Source organism: Ctenopharyngodon idella, chromosome 10, assembly GCF_019924925.1.
Source record: "Ctenopharyngodon idella isolate HZGC_01 chromosome 10, HZGC01, whole genome shotgun sequence".
Taxonomy (NCBI): Eukaryota; Metazoa; Chordata; class Actinopteri; order Cypriniformes; family Xenocyprididae; genus Ctenopharyngodon; species Ctenopharyngodon idella.
In genome coordinates this window covers 49,050,885-49,076,925 of record NC_067229.1, presented here as the reverse complement: position 1 = coordinate 49,076,925, position 26,041 = coordinate 49,050,885, and the positions used below count along the sequence as shown (strand labels likewise).

Here is a 26,041-nt window from a genome sequence, read left to right as displayed (position 1 = left end):
GGAAAACAATCGGTCACACCCTCGAAATAAATGGTGGTAAGTATTAACGATGAGATCATTATGCCAGACTAGCAAACAGTGTAAAATAAAATTACCTCAGGTATCCAGCGCTAGTTTCGACAACACTATCTAGCTTCCTTTGAAGTTGCAGTGAAAAAGACTAGGCGTTGTTTTTATGCCACTATATTCTTCGTCAGCTAAATTAACGGTTAGATTAGATCGATTATTATGCTAGCTATTCACTCGAAACATAGGACATCTGCTGGTTAAAGCCGTGTAAATGCAACAAGAACAGCAAAAACATGTTGTAAACCGCAGAAACGGACCGTTATCGTTCGTTGGTGTGACTGTGAACGGGTCTTAAAGGGTTAGTTCACCCAAAAATGAAAATAATGTCATTAATTACTCACCCTCATGCCGTTCCACACCCGTAAGACCTTCGTTAATCTTCGGAACGCAAATTAAGATATTTTTGTTGAAATCCGATGGCTCAGTGAGGCCTGCATAGCCAGCAATGACATTTCCTCTCTCAAGATCCATTAATGTACTAAAAACATATTTAAATCAGTTCATGTGAGTACAGTGGTTCAATATTAATATTATAAAGCGACGAGAATATTGTTGGTGCGCCAAAAAAACAAAATAACGACTTATATAGTGATGGCCGATTTCAAAACACTGCTTCATGAAGCTTCGGAGCGTTATGAATCAGCGGTTCGGAGCGCCAAAGTCACGTTATTTCAGCAGTTTGACACCCGATCCAAATCATGATTCGACACGCTGATTCATAACGCTCCAAAGCTTCATGAAGCAGTGTTTTGAAATCTATATAAGTCGTTATTTTGTTTTTTTGGCGCACCAACAATATTCTCGTCGCTTTATAATATTAATATTGAACCACTGTACTCACATGAACTGATTTAAATATGTTTTTAGTACATTAATGGATCTTGAGAGAGGAAATGTCATTGCTGGCTATGCAGGCCTCACTGAGCCATTGGATTTCAACAAAAATATCTTAATTTGCGTTCCGAAGATAAACGAAGGTCTTACGGGTGTGGAACGACACGAGGGTGAGTAATAAATTACATTATTTTCATTTTTGGGTGAACTAACCCTTTAAGAACCCAATTTTTCTGGTAGACTATAATTCCCATGTTTTGTCTTTGATGGGCATAAAAAACAAAAAAATCTTTGAAAAGTCAAATATTGCTTTCAATGTTTAACCTTGTTTTTTGTTGTATGTCTTGTTTTCTATTATTCTTGTACACTTGTGTACTTTTCTTACAATTCATATTTTGACATTAATAATAATTTATTATATATCAAATTAATTGGTTTAGTAGAATCAAATATTCAAAAAGCTTCGTTCCTCCCATGCATCACTAGCCGAAATCCATTTATAGTCTTTATTTAATTAATTTAAATGTATTATACTCAAAACAAATTGGTACCAGTGTTCAAATCCTTGAGGCCATTTGGACAGAAGTGAAACAATTGTTTTCATTGTTGGCTTGCAATTAAAAAAAAAATAATGAAAGTAAAAACAATGCACCCACTCCGAACAACATGAGCTCATATGTATATGTTTTACATTAACAAACTTCTTCTGAGGCACATGACAGACAGCTGCACCTGGCTGGTTTCATTTTAATCCACACATGCATTTCCCCGCATGTTTAAAAAGCCTCAGTGGTGCTGACAGCTCAAACATGCCACATAATCCCTATTTAATAAGCAATGCACTGAATGTACAGTTTTAGTCTCAACAGTATGTGTCCATCAAAGGGTCAGCGATGCAGTCTTTGTGTCCGAGCGTTCTGATGAAGGCAACACATCTGTCCTCGTTCAAATAAATCAACATCCGGTCACGTTCAGGTGAACATCAGGCTATCAGCTGCCGGGTTTCTCTCTGTTTGGGCCCATGAACTCCACACCTTCTATAGGGATGTCCTTCTCCTTGATGGCTTTCTGTGAACACACATCAGAGCATCAGTGATCGAAACGGCTGCTGTCTAGATAGGAAGCTCACTAGGTTTTGAGGCACAAGCTGCAAGTGTTTTCTCATTCCATGCACCTCTACACACGCAATGGTTCACATGCACATACATGTACCTGAACACACGTGTGGTATTTGAGGAATAGCTCGCTGCATGGATCTGCGCTGCGGTCTCCTTTCAGGAATTTCTCGGCGAACCAGCGGTTAAAACACTGATCGTACTCGCGCTTGAGCTCCGTGCAGCCCTCGCCGACACTGTTCATCTTCACAACCCTCTGAGAAAACACAGTTTACGGGTTTAATGTAATCTGACAGAGGAGATGTCGCTTGACTTTGCCGATACCACGGGGTCTCGCGTGGCGCGCGATGATGACGTCACGCCAGCAGACGCGGAATAAAAGTCTTCACGGACAAAACGGGACTAAAATAAAGACAAAATAATGAAATATTATTACAGAAAAATCTGTAATACTGCCATTTTAGACCGTTCTTTGTTAATCAATAACAAAGAATCTTTTTACAAAACCATTTCACTCTTAAAAATAGTTAATAAAAATAGTTAAGTGCTAAAAGTCCACATTTACTGAAGACGTAGAACCATTTAATTCTTCACAAAAATAACAAATAAATAAATAAAATAGAAAAATAGTTAATAAAAATAGCAAAGTGAAGGTCAGTATTTACTGAAGACGTAGAACCATTTCATCCTTCAGAAAAAATAATAAATAAATAAATCGTCAATATAAATAGCGAAGTGCCGAAGGTCAATATTTACTGAAGAATGAGGAACAATTTCATTCTTCAGAAAAATAAATAAAAATAGTTAATAAAAATAGTAAAGTATTTAAGGTCAATATTTACTGAAGAAGTAGAACCATTTCATTCTTCAGAAAAATAATAAATAAATAAATTGTTAATAAAAATAGCAAAGTGCCGAAGGTCAATATTTACTGAAGAATGAGGAACAATTTCATTCTTCAGAAAATAAATAAATAAAAATAGTTAATAAAAATAGTAAAGTATTTAAGGTCAATATTTACTGAAGAAGTAGAACCATTTCATTCTTCAGAAAAATAATAAATAAATAAATCGTTAATAAAAATAGCAAAGTGCTGAAGGTCAGTACTTACTGAAGTCGAACCATTTCATTCTTCACATAAATAAATAGAAAAATAGTCAGTATTTGCGTTTTTGTATTTCCTTAGTATTTCATTTGTATCGTGCTCAGCATTTCATTATAGTTTTGTTATTAAATGTTGTATATTTTATATATTTCTAATATTGTCTGTACAAAGGCACTTGAATAATTAATTTTTACATTATGTACATTATATATGCATGTATATTTTCCCACCGGTTAAGTAAAGCATGATGCATCGCGAAAAACAGTCAACACATACATTTATTAAATATTATAATACAGATTATATCATATGCAGCACGCAGTATTCTGACAATATACTATATAGTTTCACAGAGTACAATAAAAATATATAGGTTTCCAATACAATTTCAACAAATCTTTTGTGTCTAATGTTGTCTGTAGTTCGTGTCACTGAGGCTGTGAGCCGAATACATTGATCAGTTGAAGTTTTTACAATTCACACGTCCAACATTTGTAGATATTTTTATATTGTGAACTACATACAGCGTCATTCAATGTAAGCTAATGTTACAGGGCATAAAACAGCAATACATACAGAGAGAGATGATAAAGAGATCATATGGCATATGATGGGGGAGTTAGTGTTGATGACACCGGCACTTCATCCAGTCGCTCTGAGTTACACGTGCTTTAGCAGGTTACTACAATCACATCAAATCTAACAAGTGCTAAAAGTTTGGGACACCATACAAAAGTTTGGCTGCTGGTAGTAGAGCACATCTGTACACACTCCCTCGCACACACACACACACACACACACATCTATATGGCATATACTGTATCAGATAAACATGAACATCTGTAATGAACTTCGTGACAAGCGCCCACCACACACGTCCCTGAACAGAGAAACTTAAGGCAAAAAGATACATACAAATGAAAATATCTCTGGTGATCGATTGTTTTTACAGTAGAGTTGGTTCACTGAGTGAGGTACGTCATTGTGTAGCAGCACAACAGATTATCTGAGTGATGAAAAAACCTGACGGTAAATGAGTGAACATGGCCAGGTCACATTTTACCTCAAAATCAAAAGGAAGAAAAATAATAATAATAATAATAATTTTCTTTGCATAAAGAAAATACAGCCTATTTTTAAGACCATTTTACAGTCTAAATAAATAAATAAAATAAAAAAATTTGTTACTGCAATCTCTCTCTCTCTCTCTCTCTATATATATATATATATATATATGAGATTTAGATCAAACTTTTTGCTCATTTAAATAAAAAATGTATTACAAATGATTTACTATATTTTCGCAAATATGCAAAACTTAATGCTCCTAAAAGTAGAATGCAAATTTAATTTCTTAGTTTTTTCTTTGTATTTATTGTACAATTTCTTATTTTTTCATTACTGTAATGTGACTCTCTCTCTCTCTCTCTCTTTATATATATAATAAAATTATGATTTCAATTTATATCAGTATAGTGTTTATTCTACAGCCTTTTTGCTAATTTAAATAAAAAATGCATTACAATAATGATTTACTATATTTTCGCAAATATGCAAAAATCTTAATACTCCTAAAAGTAGAATGCAAATATAATTTCTTATTTTTTCCTTTGTATTTAGAGGTCAAATATGAACTGATTTTCACCCCGCTGAAAATTACAATAATTCACTTTCATCCCCATGTGAGTCTGATAAACCTGACAACAATTTTTCCGTGCAAATATCATGAAGTGATGTGTGAAGTACGCTAAACATCTGCAATAATGATTATGTCTAATTTTCATACATTTAAAAAATAAATAAATATACAGCATTACTTTGTGCTTTTAGAAAATCTGAGTCATTGAGTCGCACGTCACTGCCATTCATAGATCATCTTTATATATTTCATAGTTATTTGTTTACATCCACGACCTCGTATAAAACTATTCTCCAAGTATCCTACATTTTTTCTATAATAGCTCTCTTTATCTCTGATATATTCTTAGTCATATTTACTCTTATGGACCCCATGAAATCAAAATCAGTGTTTTGTGGCTTGTAGTTTATGTCTTTAGCTTTGAGTCCATTGATATGTCAGTGCTAATCTGACTAAATAAACTGTATAGGGATTTAAAATGTTTCTCATCTTGCACTCATTGTTTTCCAATCAAACGGGCTATTTAAAAACACTGATATATCCCACCCCAACTTCCTATTTCAATATACACACTCTATATTATAATATTAAATATAATAAATATTAACATTAAAATCTGGGCAGATGAAAACACTGGTTTGGCATTTACTGTAGCTTAGGGTTTTGTTTTCTCATAATGGCCAAAAACAGACACAGAGCGTCTTTAGATTGATAATGGAAGGCAGAATGAGAAGGAGGTTGATTCACTTGTTCTCAATCAGGATCTGGACCTTGTGCACCAGGTCTCGAGCCATGACCAGCAGCTTTGGGACATCATGATGTTCAGCCATTTCTATATGAAAACATAATAAGCAACAGCATGTCATTAGCAATGTCTTCATCTCAAGTTGGGATTTTAACATATGCACAGAATTGGAAAATCGCATAAAACATTTGCGAATAAAGCACCGTTTCAATCAATTTTCATTCAATTTTGATGACAGCTTTTGGCTCAGATATTTCAGAATGACCAAACCAACATTTGAGATGGTGTGATGCCATTAGTCCGCTGGTTAGTCCAGTTATCCAATCACAGTCTCTGTTCTAAAAGGTTTTTTTTTTTTTTTTTTTTTTGCACATCAAGGCATTTATTTGGTAAATGTATTTCCATCATAGTTTATGTCTTCTTATCGGATAAAAAATATCCACCTCACACATTTTTATGAACATTTTTAAAATTTTTGTGCATCTTGGCATTTCTATCCAGCTTTTTTTTTAAGCGATAACCCAAAATTTGCATAAAAATAGGTGGAAGGAAACAGCTATTGTGGGATTTTGCATCACTGCATTTAATAGACATTTAATAGTCAGCGTACCGTTAAAGAACTTGATGATGTCTGTGAAATCCATGTTGTTCTCCAGAATAATGTCTCGGTACAGCTCAACCAATGCCAGTGCGATGAAGAGCACAAAGTGCTCAGAGGAGGCGTAACGGGCGGCCCAGATGGTCTCCCACACAGAGAACACGTCATCATACACCATTTCTTAGAAAGAGGAAAACAAAAGGATTCACTAACTTTAAGTGCATCAGTTGGAAAGTGCGTAAGTTTTGCAGCACTAGTGGCACCAAAATTAATTGCAAAAAGAAAGATTCTTCAAAAATCATTTTATGGCAAGACACTACAGGTGAATATGGTAAACTTTTTAACTAAAAAGTTAAGACAATTGTTTTGAATTACAACATTTTTTTTAAATGTTATGTCTAAATATGGAAATGAGGCATTATCGAATTAAATATGCACTAATTTGTATACATTTCCAGAACATTAATCTGAACATTTGATACATCCAGATTCAAAATTATTATTTCATTTTGTTGGCATATTAGAGTTAAAGGTTTTTACTGAGGGGATTTTGGATTTCTCTTTTTAACACTCCATAAATCAGAAAATACTATCAACGGCCAGAAAAAAAAAACATTTTCACCATATTTTTTAGTAATAAAATGTTTTATAAAACCAGGCAAATGATTTATGAACAAACCCCTCAGTAAAAACCTTCAGAATATAGACAGGAATAAAACTGTAAAGTTTGGTGTATGTAAGTGCTCCTGAAGTGCAGGAAAAACGCTTTAAAGATATGACAGAAAAAATAAATTTTCACCATGTTTTTAATAATAAAATGTCGTATAAAATCAGGCAAATAATTTATGAACAAACCCCTCAGTAAAAACCTTCAGAATATAGATAGGAATTAAACTGTAAAGTTTGGTGTATGTAAGTTCTCCTGAAGTGAAGAAAAAACTCTTTAAAGATATGTAATGTAACTGAAATCTACAGACGCAAATAGATTAAAGTGCAATAAAAGAAACTTAAGTGTCATTTGGATGTTTGCTTTCCACTAGTCTGAAAGTTATGGAAGTAAAATTGACCAGTACATAAAAAACTATGGTGTTGCCTGTAGTGTCTCGCCCTAAAATTGGTACTTTAAGGTTTATTTATTTATTAAGCATGTAAAATTGATTATTTATTAGCATTTTGTTTTTCAGTATAAAGTGATGTTTTTGCACTGTGGCATCGATGCGCTCACCTCTCTTGAAGTCCAGGAGGAACCAGCGGTAGCAGAAGTAGAAGTGTGTGTAGTCTCCGTTCTGCTGCATCAGCTCAAAGAGCTCTGAGTCCAGAATCTGAAGAGGTTTGACAGAATCATGAAACAGAAACACACACACACACACACACTGTCTAAAACATCAGCGCAATAGTGTGTTTAATAAGTGTGTGTGTGATTGTGGGTGAAACCTGGATGAGGGAACGCATGTTGGCGAAGTGTGTGTCCATGGCTCCACCATGAGGGAAGTTCTGGTTCATTCGTTTCATGAGCTCAGTGAAGCAGCTGAAGGCCATGGCCTCTAATTTAAAACCAGATGATTCAGAAACATTTTACACTTGGTAATATAAAATAGGCTTACAGTATTGCTTTAGTTTAAAATTACAATATTTTAAGTGTTTTCAGGCACAGCATGAATTAGTGCCTAAAAAACTTGCAATTTTTTTTTTTATTAAATACTTGCAACAGCAACATAATAAAATACACCATTGTTCAACAAATAATTAAATTAATAATCACAATAAATAATTTTCCCAACAAAACTGACATATGATATAACAAAATAATATAAGTGCAATCAAATTTCAGAGGGGAAAAAAACATTTTTATAATTAAGAGATCATAGGGGTCACAAGTAAATAAGGTAAGACTTAAAGTTAATGTACCATCATCCAGGATGACCAGCAGGGGTGCTAGTAAGTCACACATTCCCTGGACATATCCAATGTCAAGGTGCTGCCACACATAACTTAGGACACAAAAACATGATAACATTCTCATTTGCTTTTAGATGGGAAGTAACTCAGTGTAATGCTGCATATTTATTTCATTTGTTATACGTTACCATTCAAAAGTATTTGGGGGGGGGGGGGGATTCACAGAAATATGAAGCAGCACAACTGTTTTCAACATTGATAATAATCATAAATGTTTCTTGAGCAGCAAATTATCATATTAGAATGATTTCTGAAGGATCATGTGACACTGAAGACTGGAGTAATGATGCTGAAAATTCAGTTTTGATCACAGGAATAAATTACACTTTACTATATATTTACATAGAAAACAGATATTTTAAATTAAAATAATATTTCACTATTTTTACTGTATTTTTGATCAAATAAATGCAGCCTTGGTGAGCAGAAGAGACTCTTTCAATAGACTTAGCTTCATTTTACCTGCACATAATGTTGCGCAGTTTCTCCAGGTTTGCGGGGGTAAAATACCAGTAGTTTCTGTCACATCGCTGGACGTCTTTGTCAATGCGATGTAGATTGAGTGTGTACAGGTCTACCAGCTCCTGCTGTAAAAGAAACGAGAAGAAAAAATGCCTTTGAAGATCACACACTATTAGAGGAACACAGTAAACAAACACAAACATACAAAGAAAGCAAAAAAACACAGTAAACATACAAAGAAGGACCAAACAACAGTAAACAAACATAAACATTCAAAGACCAAAATGTCCACGTTAAAAACGCAAAAACACAAAGAAAAAACAAAACAAAAACACACAGTAAACACACAAAAAAAATACCAGTATCAATGAAAGAAAAACAATGGGAGTCATAAACTAAACTAAAACAATGTGTTTTATGAAAGACAAATTAATTGTTTCCCGAACAATCCCTTTAAACTGAGAATGTTTTAGGTGACATACCGAGTAGGTTGTCCCAATGGATGACACTGGAGACGCCACGTCAGTCTTGTCTCCTGTGACCGCTAGACAGTCTGGTTTTGGGAATAAGTTGTCCATCTCCGGTTCCTCCTCTGAGAGCGCCGAATCCGTTCCCTCCGGGGTTGTGTTGACGCCCGGATCCATGCAGAGCTCCAAAGCGGGCATTCCCATGGGCGCTTTCTCCCCGGACGCGGACGGTGCCATGGGACGAGCCAACATCAGAGGTGTCCTGTTACTCTCTGAGGACATATAAACCACGGATGAAGCAATCTCCTCCATTTCCAAAGCCGACGGCGAGTCGTCGGACATGTCTGGAGATTGTTTTGACAGGGAGGTGATGGGACCGCAGCTCTCTGACTCGGATTCGGTGATTTGTTTGATTATTATCCTACTGTGATCCGCGTCCCAGTTGATTGTTTGTGGCATGCTGATGGATTCAGCTTCAGTCGTGGTTTGTGTCACATTCTGTGGTTCAGATGAACATTCATCCATTTGAGAGATGTCCAGTGATGATTCTTTATCAATCGGTTTTGGATCGTCCTGGCTTTCGTTCACTTTCAAATCTGTTTCTTTGTCCGTCTTTGATTCTCCAGATGGTGAAGATTCAATCGCAACCTCCTTTGATTTGGAGGATTTTGTCATTTCTTCAACGGGATCTTTTGGTGAATGAAGTTCACATTCATTTTCTTCAGATTTCCTGGCACTGGGTTGCATTTCAGCTTCTGTGTTTTCTTGAGTTGCGTTTTTTGCATTTGCATCTTTCTCTGAATCTACTCCCTGCTGCGTTTCAGTCCTAGATGCTTCAGAAGTCTGGAGTTCTTCACTTTCTAGAGGTTTTACTGACTCGCCTTCTGAACGGACGCTCTCTGTTTGTGAAACTACAGCATTAGTAGTCGAGCTGTTTTCTGGTAGATCCTCTTTGGCCTTCTTATCCAGGTCGGTCTGATCTCGTGCTGCGGTTTTGATCCCCGAGTCTTGTGTGGAAGTCTCCTCTGTGCTCGGAGAGCAGTCTGAGAGAGCAGAAGTCACGGAGAAGTTACGAGACGACGGGTGCCCAGAGTCTGGAGAGCTAGTGCAATTCGGAAGAGTGCCGTTTGGGATTTTGGGCTGTGGCTTCTCATCTTTTGGTTTGGGCTCAGATTCAATCGGGTCAACCTCATCGACAGACCCAAACACCTGAGACAGGAAAAGCAAAATCAGAAAAACTAAAACCAGCATGGTTCAAAGACAGAACAGTAATGCAGGATTTGATTTTATACACGAGGATTTGTGAATGATGAATTTCACAAATATCAGTTTATAATATTAGTGGTTAATATTATTTTGACTCCACCCACATTTATCTTGAGGGTGATTTAATGAATGAGAATAACATGTAATCATGTAATCAATAAAAAAGTAACTGTAATCTGATTACAAGTGTTTTAAAATGTAATATAATCTAATTACAAGTACTTAATTTTTGGAATCTGATTACGTAATTACATGTAATCAGTTAATACTCAGCACTGTGCGGTACAAATTATATGAAATATGAAATATCAGGTTGATATTACTGGTTAATAGGTTACATCCGCAGATAAAAGTTATTTCATGGATAATAAACTTGCATTGCCTATAATTTATTTAATTTATTTAGATTAAATTATTTATATATTATTATTTTATTAATAATTAATTATATATATATTATATATTTAACATTTTATTTTTTGAAATGATTATTAAAAAATATTATTTAATACAAATATTTTTATTACATTACTTTTTTTAACTTAAAATAAAAAATGAAATTCAGAAAGTCTGAGATCTGTGAATGATCTGTACATTCAGTTTATAGCTCTGTGTTCATACTGTATGACACGTATGTGACTGATTGAAACTTGAAGCATAACTAAAAGAGCGACCTCTGAGCAACAATATCCAAAACAGGTTAACCGTGCGGTGACGGTGTTTTTAATGCGATGCCGTCTCACCTGAGTGCTGCTGTCGCTGTGTGATCCTGCGTGACTCTGTTTATCGGAGCTGCTGCTCTGAGACGACTGGAGAGAGAAACACAACGTCACTCAATAAACCTGCATGCAAACATCACTGTACATTTGCAGTGCATCTGATGTGCGTAGGCGACTCGAGCGTAAACATTTACATCCGTGCTGATGGTGGAGTCCTGGCGCGATCCACAGTCCACGCTGGCGCCGGACGCGCATTTAGCCAGAGCGGCGGCGTGTTGTTCCTTCTCACGTTGACGCACGATGGCTTCACATCCCAACCACTCGCTCATGGTCTGCTCGTAACACGCTCGAATCTGCTCGTCCACCTAGAGAGAGTACAGCTGGGTTATTCTGCTTCTGCTTTGATCTCGATCACAGTCGCATTCGCTCACCTCTTTGCGTTCGTTGAGGCTCATGGTGAACTGATAGTGGCCCAAGAGAAATGGCCAGACCTCTTTCCGTAGTGATGGATCCACGCCACCATAATACACCAGCCGAAGAAGTTCCTCCTCGTCGTATGCCTGCACAAGCATCATCGAGATACTATTATAGTTCTTGTTAATATTTTACATGGTTTTATGGTAACACTTTACAATATGACTTCATTCTTAAAGGGATAGTTCAGCCAAAAATGAAAATTCTGTCATCATTTACTCACCCTCATGTTGTTCCAAACCTGTATGAGTTTCTGTCTTCTGTTGAACACAAAAGAAGATATTTTGACAAGACAGTTGATAGTTGTCACAGTTATGTTCTGTTAAATTCATTTTCATGGACTTTTAGTTTGTTTATCTTCAGTCACGTTTCTTTTGTTCTTGTTTCCTGCCGCTCTTTAGTTACTAGGGTTACAGATCAGTCTGACCCAGAGCCCAGCCTATCACCACCCCGATCGACAGATTTTATGCCAGAGCCTGTACCCGAGGAAAGGAGGACAGCGCATACCATCGCCTCGGAGCCGAAGCACCTTAAAGTGTCTGACCAAGGGTGTGAGCCGACGTCACCATCGCCGTGGGAGTCCTCATGGTATACGAGGGAATGGATACGAGCCCCGCCACTAAGAGAGAGCACTGGCTGAATCTAATAGATGATTTTGGTAATTGTGGAGAGATGGATTCCCTGTTTCCCTTGATTCAGCCATTATATGTTTCATCTTCAGTCTTGTTAACCCCACCCAGCCTCCCTCTCCCACCACCTCTTGAAACAGCCATTAGGACTGCATTGTTTTTTGTTGGGTTTTGTTCTGTTCTCCCATCTGCCCGTCAGTCCTCAGCCTCTCCTTCCACCCATTCATCAGTGCCTACAGCCTCAGAGTGCGCTGCTCCACCTCAACCGGTCGTCCTGACTCCTACACCAACCCTTCTTCCACCCTCGTTTCTAGCAGTGAAATTCGGCCTTGCCAGGCTCCCTCGGACCGTCAGCTCCACCCAGGTCAGACATCGCCACACCTTTGCTGTGGACTTGCGGGCCGTTCACTGCTCTCCGGCCCTCCACCCTCCCACAGGCTTCACCTCCGCCCTCAGTCACCCCAGCTCAACCTCTGGCCTCCAGATCCCTACCTTCAGACTGGATGCTTCCACATGCCACAACTGGTGAGCCTGTACCCGAAGAAAGGAGCCATGTCTGACCAGGGTGTGAGCCAACATCACCGTCCATCGCCGTGGGAGTCCTCATGGCATATACGAGGAAATGGATGCGAGCCCCGCCACTAAGAGAGAGCACCGGCTGGACTTAATGGGCGATTTTTGTGGTCTCCCACCGCCTCTTGAAACAGCCATTAGGACTGCATTGTTTTTTGTTGGGTTTTGTTCTATTCTCCCATCTGCCCTTCAGTCCTCAGTCTCTCCTGCCACCCATTCGTCAGTGTTCCCCATCAGTCCTGCATCACCACCACCTCCTCTCAGTGGCGTGGGCACTTAGCAGACCTGTCGGGAACCACTTCCTTATGGGCATCATGAGCCTGTGGCTCTGCCTACAGCCTCAGAGTGTGCTGCTCCACCTCAACCTTTCGTCCTGACACCTATGCCGGCGCTTCTTCCACCCTCGTTTCCGGCAGTGACCATTGCCGGGCTCCCTCAGACTGTCAGCTCCACCCGGGTCAGACATCGCCACACCGTTCGCTGCCCTCCGCCCCTTCAGCTTCAGATAGCTCCGCCCTCCCGCAGGCTTCACCTCCGCCCCCCGGTCACCCCAGCTCAACCTCTGGCCTCCAATCCCTATCTTCACCTTGGGGGGTCGTCACTATGGCTCCGTCATCGCTGTCCCATCGCTCCCTCGGGTCTCCAGCCATGCCTTGGGCTTCCCAAACCATGGTTACACTTCCGTCAATCGTCGCCAGGATGTCGCCGACCGAGTCAACACCGTGGCTCCTCCCTCCTTCAACTCCACTGTGGGCTGTTGTCCTGGTCGGGCTTTGGGTCTGCACCATCTGGCCTTTCAGCACATCTCCTCCGTGGGTGCTGCCTCCAACTCCTCCATGGTTTCTTCCGCCTGTTTTCACAATCCCTTTACCATCTCCTCGTCCACCTCCAAAGCCCCCACCTTCCCTCCTTCATCTTTTCTGTTACAGCGTGAGGTCGCGCCTTCTAGGAGGGGGCGTACTGTAACAGTTATGTTCTGTTAAATTCATTTTCATGGACTTTTAGTTTGTTTATTATCAGTCACATGTTTCTTTTGTTCTAGTTTCTCGCTATTCTTTAGTTACTATGGTTATAGATCATGATTAGACATTGTTCGCTGTTCGTGATTAATCACCTTGTTTGCCTTACTAATTAAGTTGCTGTGTTTTCAGTTCTCATTGGTCTAGTCACGTTAATGTTGTGTTTGTTCGCCTGCCTTTTGGATTGTTTGCTCGTATGGATTATTAAAGCCTTTTTGAACCTGATCTTCATCCTCCTGTTCTTCCTACAATCTAAATGTGACAACCGTAGCCATTGACTTCCATAGTAGGAAAAAAAATACACTGGAAGTCAATGGGGCCCATCAACTGTTTGGTTACCCATATTCTTCCAAAAATTCTTTTGTGTTCAGCAGAAGAAAGTCAGTCCTGATGTACAGAAGATATCATCTGATTATTCATGAGGCTGTGGAGTAAGTACACTAAATAGTGAAGGTCACATACAGTGCTGTCCTGTAGGAACATCTTCCACACTTCTGCAGACAGACCGCCTCTGGCATCATAAGGGATGTCGGGCTCAACAATAGTGGCGTTCACCAGAGCCGACAGGTGCGTGCGGACGGTGGACAGGTGACGGCAGTACGCCAACCCTTGAAGGGACACGACAGGTCATGAGAAAGTGCATGAGAAAGAGCATTACAAAACCATAAATCTCATGTGACACATACAGCCGTAGAAAGCCCGGGAAATGATCTGGTGCTTCATGGTCTCACAGAGTAACTTCAGCGGCGCCCTGTTTCACACAGACATCTGCAGTCAGGCTAAAACCATATAGTAGCTTATTTCATATTGCAAACATCACAAATCCAGACTAGCCTGTCATGGTTGCATCCGTTGGGTAGTCCTCCATCCGACGAGCCGTTCTGCGAACAGGAAGAACAAGACGACTTCCTGGGTGTGGGCTGCCACAAATTCACACTCTGGTCGATCAGTTCTGCTGCCACTTTAATATTGAGAATATCAATTAGCATCATATTTATGACCATCATCACCAGTGTGAACAAAGCCATCCTGCTTCAGACATTAGTCAGATGTAAACCCATATGGAAAAGACATAAAATTTATACAACAGTTCTTTCTGGTTCTCGAATCTGATTGGCTGAGAGCTGTGCGATATTGCCCCTCTATCAGCACTTCACCGTTTCTATCACTTCGCTTGTGGCGACTGTAATGGCGGTCGAGCAAATCCACCATCTTTTTATAAATACTACTGTTGTTGTGGCACGAAATGTAGTTTAAAGAGTTTTTTAGGAGAGAATGTAGTTATTTAGACCTCAAATATGTGACTCGTATATAAAAATAGCGGCTATTTTACAATTTGTTTACACGCTTTCAGAGATGCAAGCTCCAGGTCATCAGCGGCCGTTTAGTGCTCGTGTACTCGCCGAGAACAGCTTCATATCGGCCAGGCCTTCGGGAATTTGCCGCTGGCTCTTATGTAGCTAGTGGTTAAACATGAGATATAATTCATTTGGGGTATATCAAACTGATTTACAGCTTGTTTCATTGAGTTTCTATGTTTTCTTTAAAGTTTGATTAATTGAGCCGCTTCCTTGCCTTTTTCTCCCCTAATCTTATTAGGAAACTACCTCTCAATTAGTGGACTTGCACACCTGTTGGTGATTATCGGAGTGAACATAGCTGTGTGAGATTGTTACTCTTGTTATCTGATGAAGGCTGAAACGTCATGTTTTTAAGTAATAAAGTTTGAGCTCTTAAGAGTGAGTGTTGTACCTTTGTTCAGCTCAATTAAATTTTGATTTTCGGTTGCACCTCCTCTTGTATCGGTAGAGCACCTTTTTTCATATTCGGGTATATCAAACGGGCAATCTTTGGTCTTATTAATCTATTACTTGTTCCAGATGCAAATCGATTTGGGTTAAAGGAAAAATTAAGTTTCATAACTTTATATTTAGGCTATATTTAACTTAAATCCTGTACTAGAGTGTTGCTTTTGTACTTTTGACTGAATTGCTTATGTTTATTTCCTATTGTCTAATGGCTATTGTTGTAAATTAAAATTTTGTTTAATAAAGATTCTATTTTATAAATAATATGCCGTATTTGGTATTGAGAAAGGGATCCGTTAGTGATTGTGATTTCGATTTCGGTGAAAGTTACATTAATATGCCATTAAATGGCGGCAAAGATTGTTTTAGCAATGTGGGAAATCCCCTTAACATTTAAAAGGACAAAGATATTTCCTCTGCGGACATTCAAACTGATTTTTTTATAATGGATATAATATTATAGACATCGACCTGAAGAATGAATGCTATATCAGATGCAGGTAATACATTTGTGGCGGAAGGAAGTAGTTCTGCACAAAAGAGGGTTTTAAAGACACTCCGTTGTTGTTTCTTATTTATTTACTCACTTGTGCCGTCAAACTGTTGTATAAATGCAATATCACACTCGTAGCCGTGCGATATGGCTGTATATCAGCACGCTGTGATTACCTATGGCCGGATCATGGCTACGAGTGTGATATTGCTCATTTATGATGTCATTGTTTAAATTTGTTTCTGTTTCCATTTACTATAATCTTGCTTGTGAATAAAACACCAACATCAACATGACATTAACATACCAAACTCCTGACTGCCTGGATATATAATCCGAAACACGTAATCTGTGGCCTCGTCTTCATCTTTGTCCGAGAATGACTCACAGGATCCATGTGGACTCCTTTTACGCAGTTTTGGGAAGACTTTTCCCTGGGAAAAGAACACAAAAAGCTCTGCAAAACAAAATGTTTCTTATTCAAATTACTGAAGCATGAGTGTTCGGCGAACCTTTCCTCTTTGGGACCACAGAGGAGGATCTAACTGGCCATGAGGAAGGAGGCCCGTTTCCAGACACGTGAGGAACTGGAGCAGATGGCCTCCTTTTGGAAATCGAAACGGAGGTCTTTGGATGCCGTCTTGGCTGACCAAAACCACAGTACCACCACTGTCCACTGAACACAAGCAGATTCGGACAAACCTTTAATAGTTTGGGCCTCTGAATAAAATTCAGCTGTTTTTTGCATTTTTTTTTTAGATTTTCTTATATATTTTGTCTAAATATACTGATTAAATAAAAAAATCTGACTGTTATTGGCTTTACAGTGTTAAAGATGCTCAGCATTAATATATTCACCTTGCTGATGACAGTGCAAATAGACAATCTCCTCTAGACGAATGGTCATCGCAAAATCCCAGTACACACTATGGAGAAAATAAAGAGACACCAGTGTTGACTTAAAATCATTTACACAAATCCACATAGTCAATGTTACCATCATAACGCACCTTTTCTCATAATCTAACTCTCCCATGTTTCCATTCATCAGCTGGTTCGGTGTCCATTTTAGTGTCATAAGATCCGCCGTCTGGTGAAGAGAAAGGTATCCTGGGATAGCTTCCATGTCGTCTCTCTAAAAGACCAGAGAAGATTTATTGCCACACTTTAATTAAAATGCCATATCGCTACAGTATCGTCACGCACGTCAAAGTAACACTTCACAGCTGACGTACCGGCTGCACAAGGACATTGTTCTTCCCAAAGAGCAACGTGGCTCTGGAGTTTTGATGAAGGGATTCAACGTAATCCCGAGCCCAGAGAGAAGGTCTGTCATCCATACTGCCGCTCGACTGCCTCTTCTGAATCTACAAAGAAACAGACTGAGATCTCATTGCTGTCTAATTGCATTTGTGATTTTGTGAAACCAAACAAGACAGACAGACAGACAGATAGATAGACAGACAGATTTTTCTTTAAGTTGCATCATGTTTGATTTGAGAAATAAGCACTGCATGATCTTATGGACAGAATCCAAAGCATTAAATGCTGAATGTCTTACTAGAGCAGGGCGTTTGGTGGGGGAATCTTGGCGGCAGTGGCCGCTGTGAATGCGGTGTCTCTGCACCAATTCATCAGCTGACGGGTCCGTCCAGAAATGATTGGCCGTCTTCGCTTTTGTGTACTCCAAAGCACACGGACCGACTGAAAGAGTGTACAGTGTACGGAAAAACAACATCGAAATCTTTACCTCAATGCATCATAATATCGCAATTACACAAAGATATACAGTTAAATATATATTTTAGTATATTTTAAAAACAAATTCTAGAACATATTTAAAAATATCAAAGCTGATACCAAGCAAAGATGCGAGGATTGGGCCGTCAACTGGATCTCTCAGGAGAGCTTCTCTTTCATAAAACTTGCTGAAATACAAATAAAAACACCCCGATCTGAATTAAACATGCAACATAGCTGTTGAACCATTTATTATATTCAATTTCACACTGTTTAAGTAAGCAGCATAAAGTGTACACTGCACAGTGTGCTAGTACAGTCTGTATCTTGTCAGAATCAATCTCTGTCATTAATTAATTCTTCACCTGCTGTTCTCCACCAAGTAAAGGACGATTTTGTCCAGCATCTTCTCTGTAAGCGCTGTGCGGATCCAGAGGTGTTTGATGGCCAGAGGGGACAGGTTGGGCGGCCTGGGCTGCTTTCGGACGCTGTCTTGACTCATCTGGCTCTGGTTTTGTCTTGTGTTGTGAAAAGTGAAATAATGCTGAATGAAAATCAATTATATTTACCCTATTTACTTTCTTAATACTCATATACGTGATTCAACAGTGCGCAATATTTGACAAAAACATCAAACATGAGCGCTTGGATATTTTCTCACTTGTTCTCGATGATTTGCTCCAGTTCCTGGACCTTCCGGCACAGTTCCTCAGCTGGTGGAAACATCTTCCCCACCTTCATGAAAAGCGCCGCCAGCTTGTTACTGCGCAGGAAGCCAGCGGCCCGTCGTTTCAGCCCATGCAGGACACACGCTTCCACCACGCCTGCAGAAACCACAGTCCACCCGAAATACATCATTATTCAAGCTGTTTAGTTGAGACTCATATTCACAGTATGTTTTTCTGCTCGATTACAGAACGAAGTAATCTGACACCGTCACAAACAGATTGTTAGGTGGAGGTGGTTTGACAGCGGATATGATGTGAGCCATCGCCACTCGGAGTAATTAGTGTCCTTTCACCAGCCCACTCACCATACTGACACAGCAAACTAACACTGACACACCAGATACAACTTCACACTGACCTTCAAGGTACTACTGAAACAAGACTAAAATCTGCATTTAAAAAGGAAAATGCGTTTGTCTCATGCATGCATGTTAGAATGGACCTATTATGCCTTTTTACAAAGTCTTGATTTTGTTTTTTGGGCTCTACTAGGACAGGTTTTCATGCTTGAATGTTCATTATTCTCCATTGTTGCAGCTCCTCTCTTCCCAGTCTGTCAGTAATGCTCTGTTTAGTTCCTGTCTCTATGAAGCCCCTCCTTCTGAAAAGCACAATGTGCTCTGATTGGTCAGCTGGAGCAGTGTGTTGTGATTGGTCAAGCTTGTTTTGGGAAATGTCCCGCCCCTTACCATAACCGCCAGTTTCAACACTCTACTAACTAACTCAACCAGGCCCCGCCCCTTTATTCTGCATATGAATTATTTAAATGAGGAATATTGTGATGTGTTCATTCCCGGGAGAAAATGTAAGACTACAATGGAGGCGTTTCAGGGAGTTCAGAAACACTGACACTGATATAGAGAATAACTCCTGGGACTTAGACATTTTTTTATGTTCTTGGAATGTTTTCAGTGGCAAGTTTTATTTTTGTTCCCAGAATATTCTCCTAAAAGGTAGGAAAAACATTCTAAAAATGTTTAGTGATAACATTGTTAGAACATTATCCCCTAACATTCTTCCGATTGGGCATTGGATGTGGACTCAGACATCAAAATTTTGGTTGAAAGTGAAAACCTAACCTTTGTTTGATGTCAAGCTCCAATGTCATTAAAAATCCTCAAAAACAACATTACCAGCTTCACCTATTACAAACCAGATTGACTTTATTTCTGTCATATGTGTACAAAAGTTCTTATTTAGAATTGACTGAGGTTTAGATTGATGTTTCATTGAGAATAATAGTTAGGTTTCGCCATTATGGTGATCAGTGTTTGCTTTAGTTAACTGCTGTAACTGTGTTTGTTACGGAAAGAACAGCAAGAGAAAATATGATCAGATGATACTAGTTACTTGTTGATGATATAATCATAATGTTGTGGTCTGATCAACTGATCTCATCCAGAGTCTAATCTATGTTATTAATTTTATATTTTTGATTGTAGTAATGTGTTTCTTCAGCATTAAATCCAGCTTAATATCTTTATCTTTAACAAATAGCTGACATCATCTGACCACATTTTCTTTTGCTGTATTTATCATAATAAACAGTTACAGCAGCCAAAGAAAAAATGAGTCAAACTGCTCAATAAAGCAAACACTGATCACCATAATGGTGACAAAACAAAACTATTACTTTCAAACAGACATCAACATCTAAATCTCTTTTTATCTCAATAAAAACCTTTATACACTTATGACTGAAATAAGATCGATCAAGCTGGTAATGCTGTTTTTGGAGTTGTTTAATGACGCTGGAGCTTGACGTCAAACAAATGTTGGGTTTAGACATCAACCTGATTTTCATTTTCCAAAATTTTGATGTGTGAGCAACATTGGAGTCCACATCCAGTGCCCAATGTGAAACTTTAAAAGAATATTAGGGGATAATGTTCTATCAATGTTATCACTAAACATTTTTAGAATGTTTTTCCTACCTTTTGGGAGTATATTCTGGGAATAAAAATAAAACTTGCTGCTGAAAACATTCCCAGAACATAGCATAATGAACATTCTTAGAATAATAAAATTTATTTTTCATGCACAAACAGCAACATTACACACTAAAGAGAGATGAACATGGAAAAAAGCATAATAGGTTTAAATTGATGGAATTTACATGAAGTAAGAGTTAAACATATATAGCTACTTGTAGGCACATGCACAATATTGATATTTTTTACTTTGATATTCAATCATTGATATTTTAGGGGGTTTTGAAGTGAAGATCATCTTACCGCAGAAAGAAAATATGTGACTGCTGTCTTCATGTACAAACTTGCGCGTCACGGCCTCCTCCATGATCTGTTTGACCTGAAAGTCCAAACCAACATCTGAGAACCTCAAAAGCATCATTGTGATGTTCAAACACTGAGAATCATGGGTAACGGCAGTGAGGAGACGTCTTGAACATGTCCTGCGGTTCATAATGAGTCGTGAAGGATGGTGAGTAAAACATGCTCTCTTACTCATAGGCTGTTTCTAGACTTGCGCTCCATCATAATGACTGGATAGCATGTGCAGATGGACATATGTGACGCCGCATTGGGAGAAACAGAAGGGAGTGTGTGTGTGTGTGTGACTCGGATCACAGCGGTTTTCATTTTCTGATGCCTCATGATTCTGATTTTGAAATTATATTCATATGGTGCACTCAAAACGGCATAAACGACACCTTCATATGGTGAACAATTATGACCAGGTCATTCAAAACATGATTTTTAAGCCCTACAATATGGCACAGGGATGATCACTTCTAAATTAAATGCACCAATAATTTCATTACATTTATGCATTTGGCAGACACTTTTATTCAAAGCAGCTTTCATTGCATTAAAGGTATGAATCTGATTAGTTCATGTGTAACTGTCAGCAAGAGCTGTGCGTGTAAACCTCACTCCCCCTGATCTCAAGAGGCGCTCTAGCAAATGACGCTAGAGGCAGCGGTCTTTAGCCTCCTTTTTTGAGTGTCCGACTCCCATGCCAGAGACCACGGTTTGAATCCCGCTCGGAGCGGGTCAGTAGAACCGGTTACATTTGGTGCTGTGACCCGGATGGGAGTGACATTGGCAATGCTCTACCGTTTGAGCTACTGAAATGTAATTATAATTAAAATAATATTTCTGCTCCTTTTTCAGCTCTTACTAGCAGTAAATGATTAGTTAATTGATTCCCCAAAAAACACACCGTTTTTGTGTTTGTCCCTTTAAATGCAAATGAGCTGCTGCTCCCGCCCCCTTTCCAGAAGAGGGCGGAGCTTCAACAACTCACACTTCTGTTGCTCAACAACAACAAAGCTGGAGAATCTCACGCAGACAAAATGACGACGGTGTTCAGCCTTACATTGTTCAAACCGGAGTCGACACTGATGGAGAGACTCAGGAAGAAGTTACAACTTTTAGACGTTTCTGAATGGTTAGTGGATAAATTTATGTAGTTGCTGTGGAGTTGATTCAACTCATCCACTAGCATGTGCCGTCATGTTAATCTTTTGTGTTGAATTGACCCTCGTTTGTGTGTTCATTGTTCATGTCAACAACACTCTACTACAACAACTCTTCCTCTTCTCTAAAGCAGCCCAACATGGCCCCGCCCCCTTTGTTGCGTGTTCTCGGGGGCGGGGTTTATGTAAATTTTAGGGTTAGTGATGTCACCAACCAGGAAGAAGCTCGTTGTAGTCCCTACCAGCCGTTGTTTATGCAGATGTTGTTTATGCTAAAAAAACAGCAACATTACACACTAACTAAAGTTAAAAATGAAATCATAATCAAGGACCCCTTTAAAATTAACGTATTGGAATACTGGAAGCTGATTCGTGTGATACTATCAATGTACCATGGTACCATCACAGTGATTTATTGTAAAGGACAATAACATTACATGAAAATGAACAAACGACACTAATTGTGTTTCTATTGAACACAGCAGAGTCAGGCTCTTTATACGCACTGTAAATGTGAATATAATTGACTAAAATGAATAAATTGTTGCTCAGTACTGTAACAAATACTGCACAAACAAGCACGTGACATGGCATCTGTAACCCACATGTTTTTTGGACATGTGCCACGTAAATACCGCGCCATTATCTGATACAATCACAGTACTTCTTATAAAAGGAAGACAATTAATATGGCGCGTCTTCATCATATTGGACTCCTTAGATAAAGCAAATGGCTGATGACATGTAGGACAAACCAGAATGACCTTGTTTAGAGGCTCTTTTTTAAAAATAAATACACAGTACACATTAGTGCTATCTGAATGAGCAGATTGTGATAAACGCTGCATTATCGTGATCAGACAGGTGAGTGTCAGTGCTGTTATGGCACATTTACTACCTGCAATCACAGTCATTACCATCAGATTGAGTGACTGACAGCTGTGCTGATCATCTAGACCAGGGGTTTTTAAAGTGGGGTCCGGGGACCCGAGGGGGCCACAAGGGAGTGCTAGGGGTCCATGGACAAGTTTAGTAAAAAGCAGTTTAAAAATATATATAATATAAAAAAATAAGATTTAACTTACTAAATAAATTTGATTAATGTACAAAATTAATTAAAATAATTGTGTATTTATATTGAAACAATTGCATTTAATACATTAGATTAAAATTAATTGATTAAAATAAATAAATAAAATTTTATTTAAATAAAAGTAAATAATCTTTTGATTAAAATTAATAAATAAAAATGATTCAAATAAATTTGATTTAAATAATTAACTTGATTTAAATAAAAGAAAATAAGAAAAGCAGTGTAAAAATGTAAAAATAAATAAATAAAAATAAGATTATACTAACTAAATAAATAAATTGATTAAATAAATAAAATTCTATTTAAATAATAAATAAATAAATAAATAAAAATAATTAAAATAAGTAAATTTGATTTAAATGAAAAATAAGAAAAGCAGTGTAAAACTGTAAAAATAAATAAATAAAAATAGGATTATACTAACTAAATAAATAAATTGATTAAATAAGTAAAATTCTATTTAAATAATAAATAAATAAATAAAAATAATTAAAATAAGTAAATTTGATTTAAATAAAAAATAAGAAAAGCAGTGTAAAAAATGTAAAATAAATAAATAAAAATAGTATACTAACTAAATAAATAAACACATTTATTAAAATAAATAAATTAAAATTTGAAGTAAATTAAAAAATAAGAAAAGCAGTGTAAAACTGTACAAATAAATAAATAAAAATAGGATTATACTAACTAAATAAATAAATTGATTAAATAAGTAAAATTCTATTTAAATAATAAATAAATAAATAAAAATAATTAAAATAAGTAAATTTGATTTAAATAAAAAATAAGAAAAGCAGTGTAAAAAATGTAAAATAAATAAATAAAAATAGTATACTAACTAAATAAATAAACACATTTATTAAAATAAATAAATTAAAATTTGAAGTAAATTAAAAAATAAGAAAAGCAGTGTAAAACTGTAAAAATAAATAAATAAAAATAGGATTATACTAACTAAATAAATAAATTGATTAAATAAGTAAAATTCTATTTAAATAATAAATAAAAATAATTAAAATAAGTAAATTTGATTTAAATAAAAAATAAGAAAAGCAGTGTAAAAAATGTAAAATAAATAAATAAAAATAGGATTATACTAAATAAATACATATTTTTCTTAAAATAAATAAATACAATTCTTTTCAAATAATAAATAAATAAATAAAAAATGATTAAAATAAATTAATTAAAACTTTTTAATAAAAATATGAAAAGCAATGTAAAAATGAATAAATAAAAATAAGATTATACTAAATAAATAAATGTATTAAAATAAATAAATTAAAGTCTATTTAAATAAATAATTACAAATGATTAAAATAAATAAATAAAAATAAGATTAAACCAAGTAACTAAACAAATAAATAAAATGGATAAAATTTTATTTAAATAAATAATGAATTAATACATTTTATTAAAATGTGATAAATTAATAAAATACATCAAACAGTGAGTAGAAAAAACGTACTGATGTCATGTAATAGAAGCTACATATTTATAGCCTAATATTAATTGTTCACAGTATTAATTGGGTATTTATTTATACATGAAAATATATAGCTGCCTTTGGAATGTTAGGATGCACGATTATATTTGGGTCTCCGTGTCATCTTAAAGATTAGAGCACATCTGATAAACAACAGAAAATCTCCCACCTCCTTCTTGACGTTGCGCAGCAGCCTCTGACGCGTCTCTGATTCTGCAAACAAACACACAGATTCTCATCCAAACATCACCTGACAGGCTCAATAACGGCTGTATTTCCACAGATGAAGAAGAATGCCTCACCTCCCATGGCTGATGTGTGCTGTGCTGCTGCTGCTGCTGCTGATGTTGAGTGAATGTGCGCAGGATGACAGTGTGTCCTCGTGAGTCAGAGCTGCGCGCGCAGGGTGTGGCGACTCACATCAGCGAGCCGCAATAATAACCGATATCGCACCGATTATCATAAGACTAATATCAGCTGTCTCGATCCGATCTCTGCGGGGAAGCTGTAGTTAAGAGCGGCTCTAATCTCTAGTACATTCGGATGATGTTTATGAGGGGTGTCGGTACAACCTGCTGCGATTGGTCACATGAGCGCCAATCAGCGAGCTGAGAAACAGCGTGGCCACGCCCCTTTTAACGGATCAGCATGAAATACATGCAAATCACACATGTGTGAGAACATACGAAACATACGATCTCGATATTATTTATATAGTGATTTATATATAATTCATTAATTATGGTTTTCATTTATTGGTTTTATTTTTATATGCTATATTATTATTATTATTATTATTATATTATAACTTTTATTAAATAAGGTTTTATTTATTATATGATACATTTATATTATTATATTACATTATAATTATTAAATAATTAAGTACAGCTTTATTTATATAGTGACTCAATGTTTCATTTTTAAATGGGATATAGTTATTTATATTTAGCCTATATATTATATTACACAATATTTATTATTTTATTTTATGATTTACTAATTGTATCTCAAGGTTTTATTATTTATTATATTATTTTAAAATAAATTATATGTCACAATCCTTTATCATTATTTTAATGTAATCATATCCTTTTGTTGAAAGGTTATTTATCTTCAAAAATATTTAATAAATCTTTATATGTGTAAATGAACATGCTTTTTGCCCTTTTTAAGATAAAAATGGACCAAAACTTAAATAATTGAGCAATAATTAACATCTTGTCAATAAAATAGCCTAATAATTATCCCAATCATATTTAATTGTTCAGGAGAAACCGCTGACTTTTATTTTGAAATGTAAAAGTGTTGCGTGTGTGCGGCTAAGTTTTATATATTATATCATAATTATATTATTTTATAACTTTTATTAATTAAGGTTTTATTTATATAGTGACAAAATCGTATTTTTATATGATATAGTATTATTTATATTCTTATATTACATTATATTATAATTATTAATTAATTACATCTTGATTTATATAGTGACTCAATGTTTTTTTTTAATGGAATATAATTATTTATATTGCTATATTTATATTATATATTATATTACATAATATTTATTATATTATA

The 26,041-nt window shown here is 36.7% G+C and overlaps 2 protein-coding genes across 2 annotated transcripts; both read right to left on the bottom strand.

Annotated features, from left to right (window-relative positions):
• Window positions 1-1,395: 1,395 nt before the first annotated feature.
• Window positions 1,396-2,393, bottom strand: triap1 (TP53 regulated inhibitor of apoptosis 1). Its single transcript, XM_051909349.1, has 2 exons — window positions 2,116-2,393; window positions 1,396-1,971 (listed from the first exon to the last, which is right to left on the bottom strand). Exons 1-2 carry the CDS (start codon window positions 2,260-2,262, stop codon window positions 1,894-1,896), a joined length of 225 nt encoding a protein of 74 aa, XP_051765309.1. The 5' UTR covers window positions 2,263-2,393; the 3' UTR covers window positions 1,396-1,893.
• A 990-nt stretch (window positions 2,394-3,383) lies between these two features.
• sgsm1b (small G protein signaling modulator 1b) lies at window positions 3,384-25,042 on the bottom strand. The gene is made up of 25 exons (XM_051910979.1): window positions 24,766-25,042; window positions 24,633-24,676; window positions 20,677-20,752; window positions 18,376-18,538; window positions 18,080-18,232; window positions 17,835-17,902; window positions 17,536-17,678; window positions 17,210-17,341; window positions 16,985-17,109; window positions 16,833-16,900; window positions 16,487-16,650; window positions 16,282-16,408; window positions 14,508-14,634; window positions 14,360-14,424; window positions 14,136-14,281; window positions 11,410-11,538; window positions 11,173-11,343; window positions 11,003-11,068; window positions 9,009-10,202; window positions 8,527-8,651; window positions 8,014-8,096; window positions 7,540-7,649; window positions 7,331-7,427; window positions 6,118-6,285; window positions 3,384-5,594 (listed from the first exon to the last, which is right to left on the bottom strand). The coding sequence occupies exons 1-25, from the start codon at window positions 24,770-24,772 to the stop codon at window positions 5,506-5,508; spliced, it is 3,840 nt and encodes a 1,279-aa protein (XP_051766939.1). The 5' UTR covers window positions 24,773-25,042; the 3' UTR covers window positions 3,384-5,505.
• Between the last annotated feature and the right edge of the window lie 999 nt (window positions 25,043-26,041).

What these genes read in the sequence shown, in the direction of transcription:
- triap1 (XM_051909349.1), bottom strand. Translation starts at nt 2,262, where the DNA reads ATGAACAGTGTCGGCGAGGGCTGCACGGAGCTCAAGCGCGAGTACGAT. An exon ending in AATACCACACGTGTGTTCAG is followed by an intron (nt 1,972 to 2,115) that starts GTACATGTATGT and finishes GTGTGTTCACAG; the next exon opens with AAAGCCATCAAGGAGAAGGA.
- sgsm1b (XM_051910979.1), bottom strand. An exon ending in GAGTTAGATTATGAGAAAAG is followed by an intron (nt 16,901 to 16,984) that starts GTGCGTTATGAT and finishes TTTTCTCCATAG; the next exon opens with TGTGTACTGGGATTTTGCGA. An exon ending in ACAGCGACAGCAGCACTCAG is followed by an intron (nt 10,203 to 11,002) that starts GTGAGACGGCAT and finishes TTCCTGTCTCAG; the next exon opens with GTGTTTGGGTCTGTCGATGA.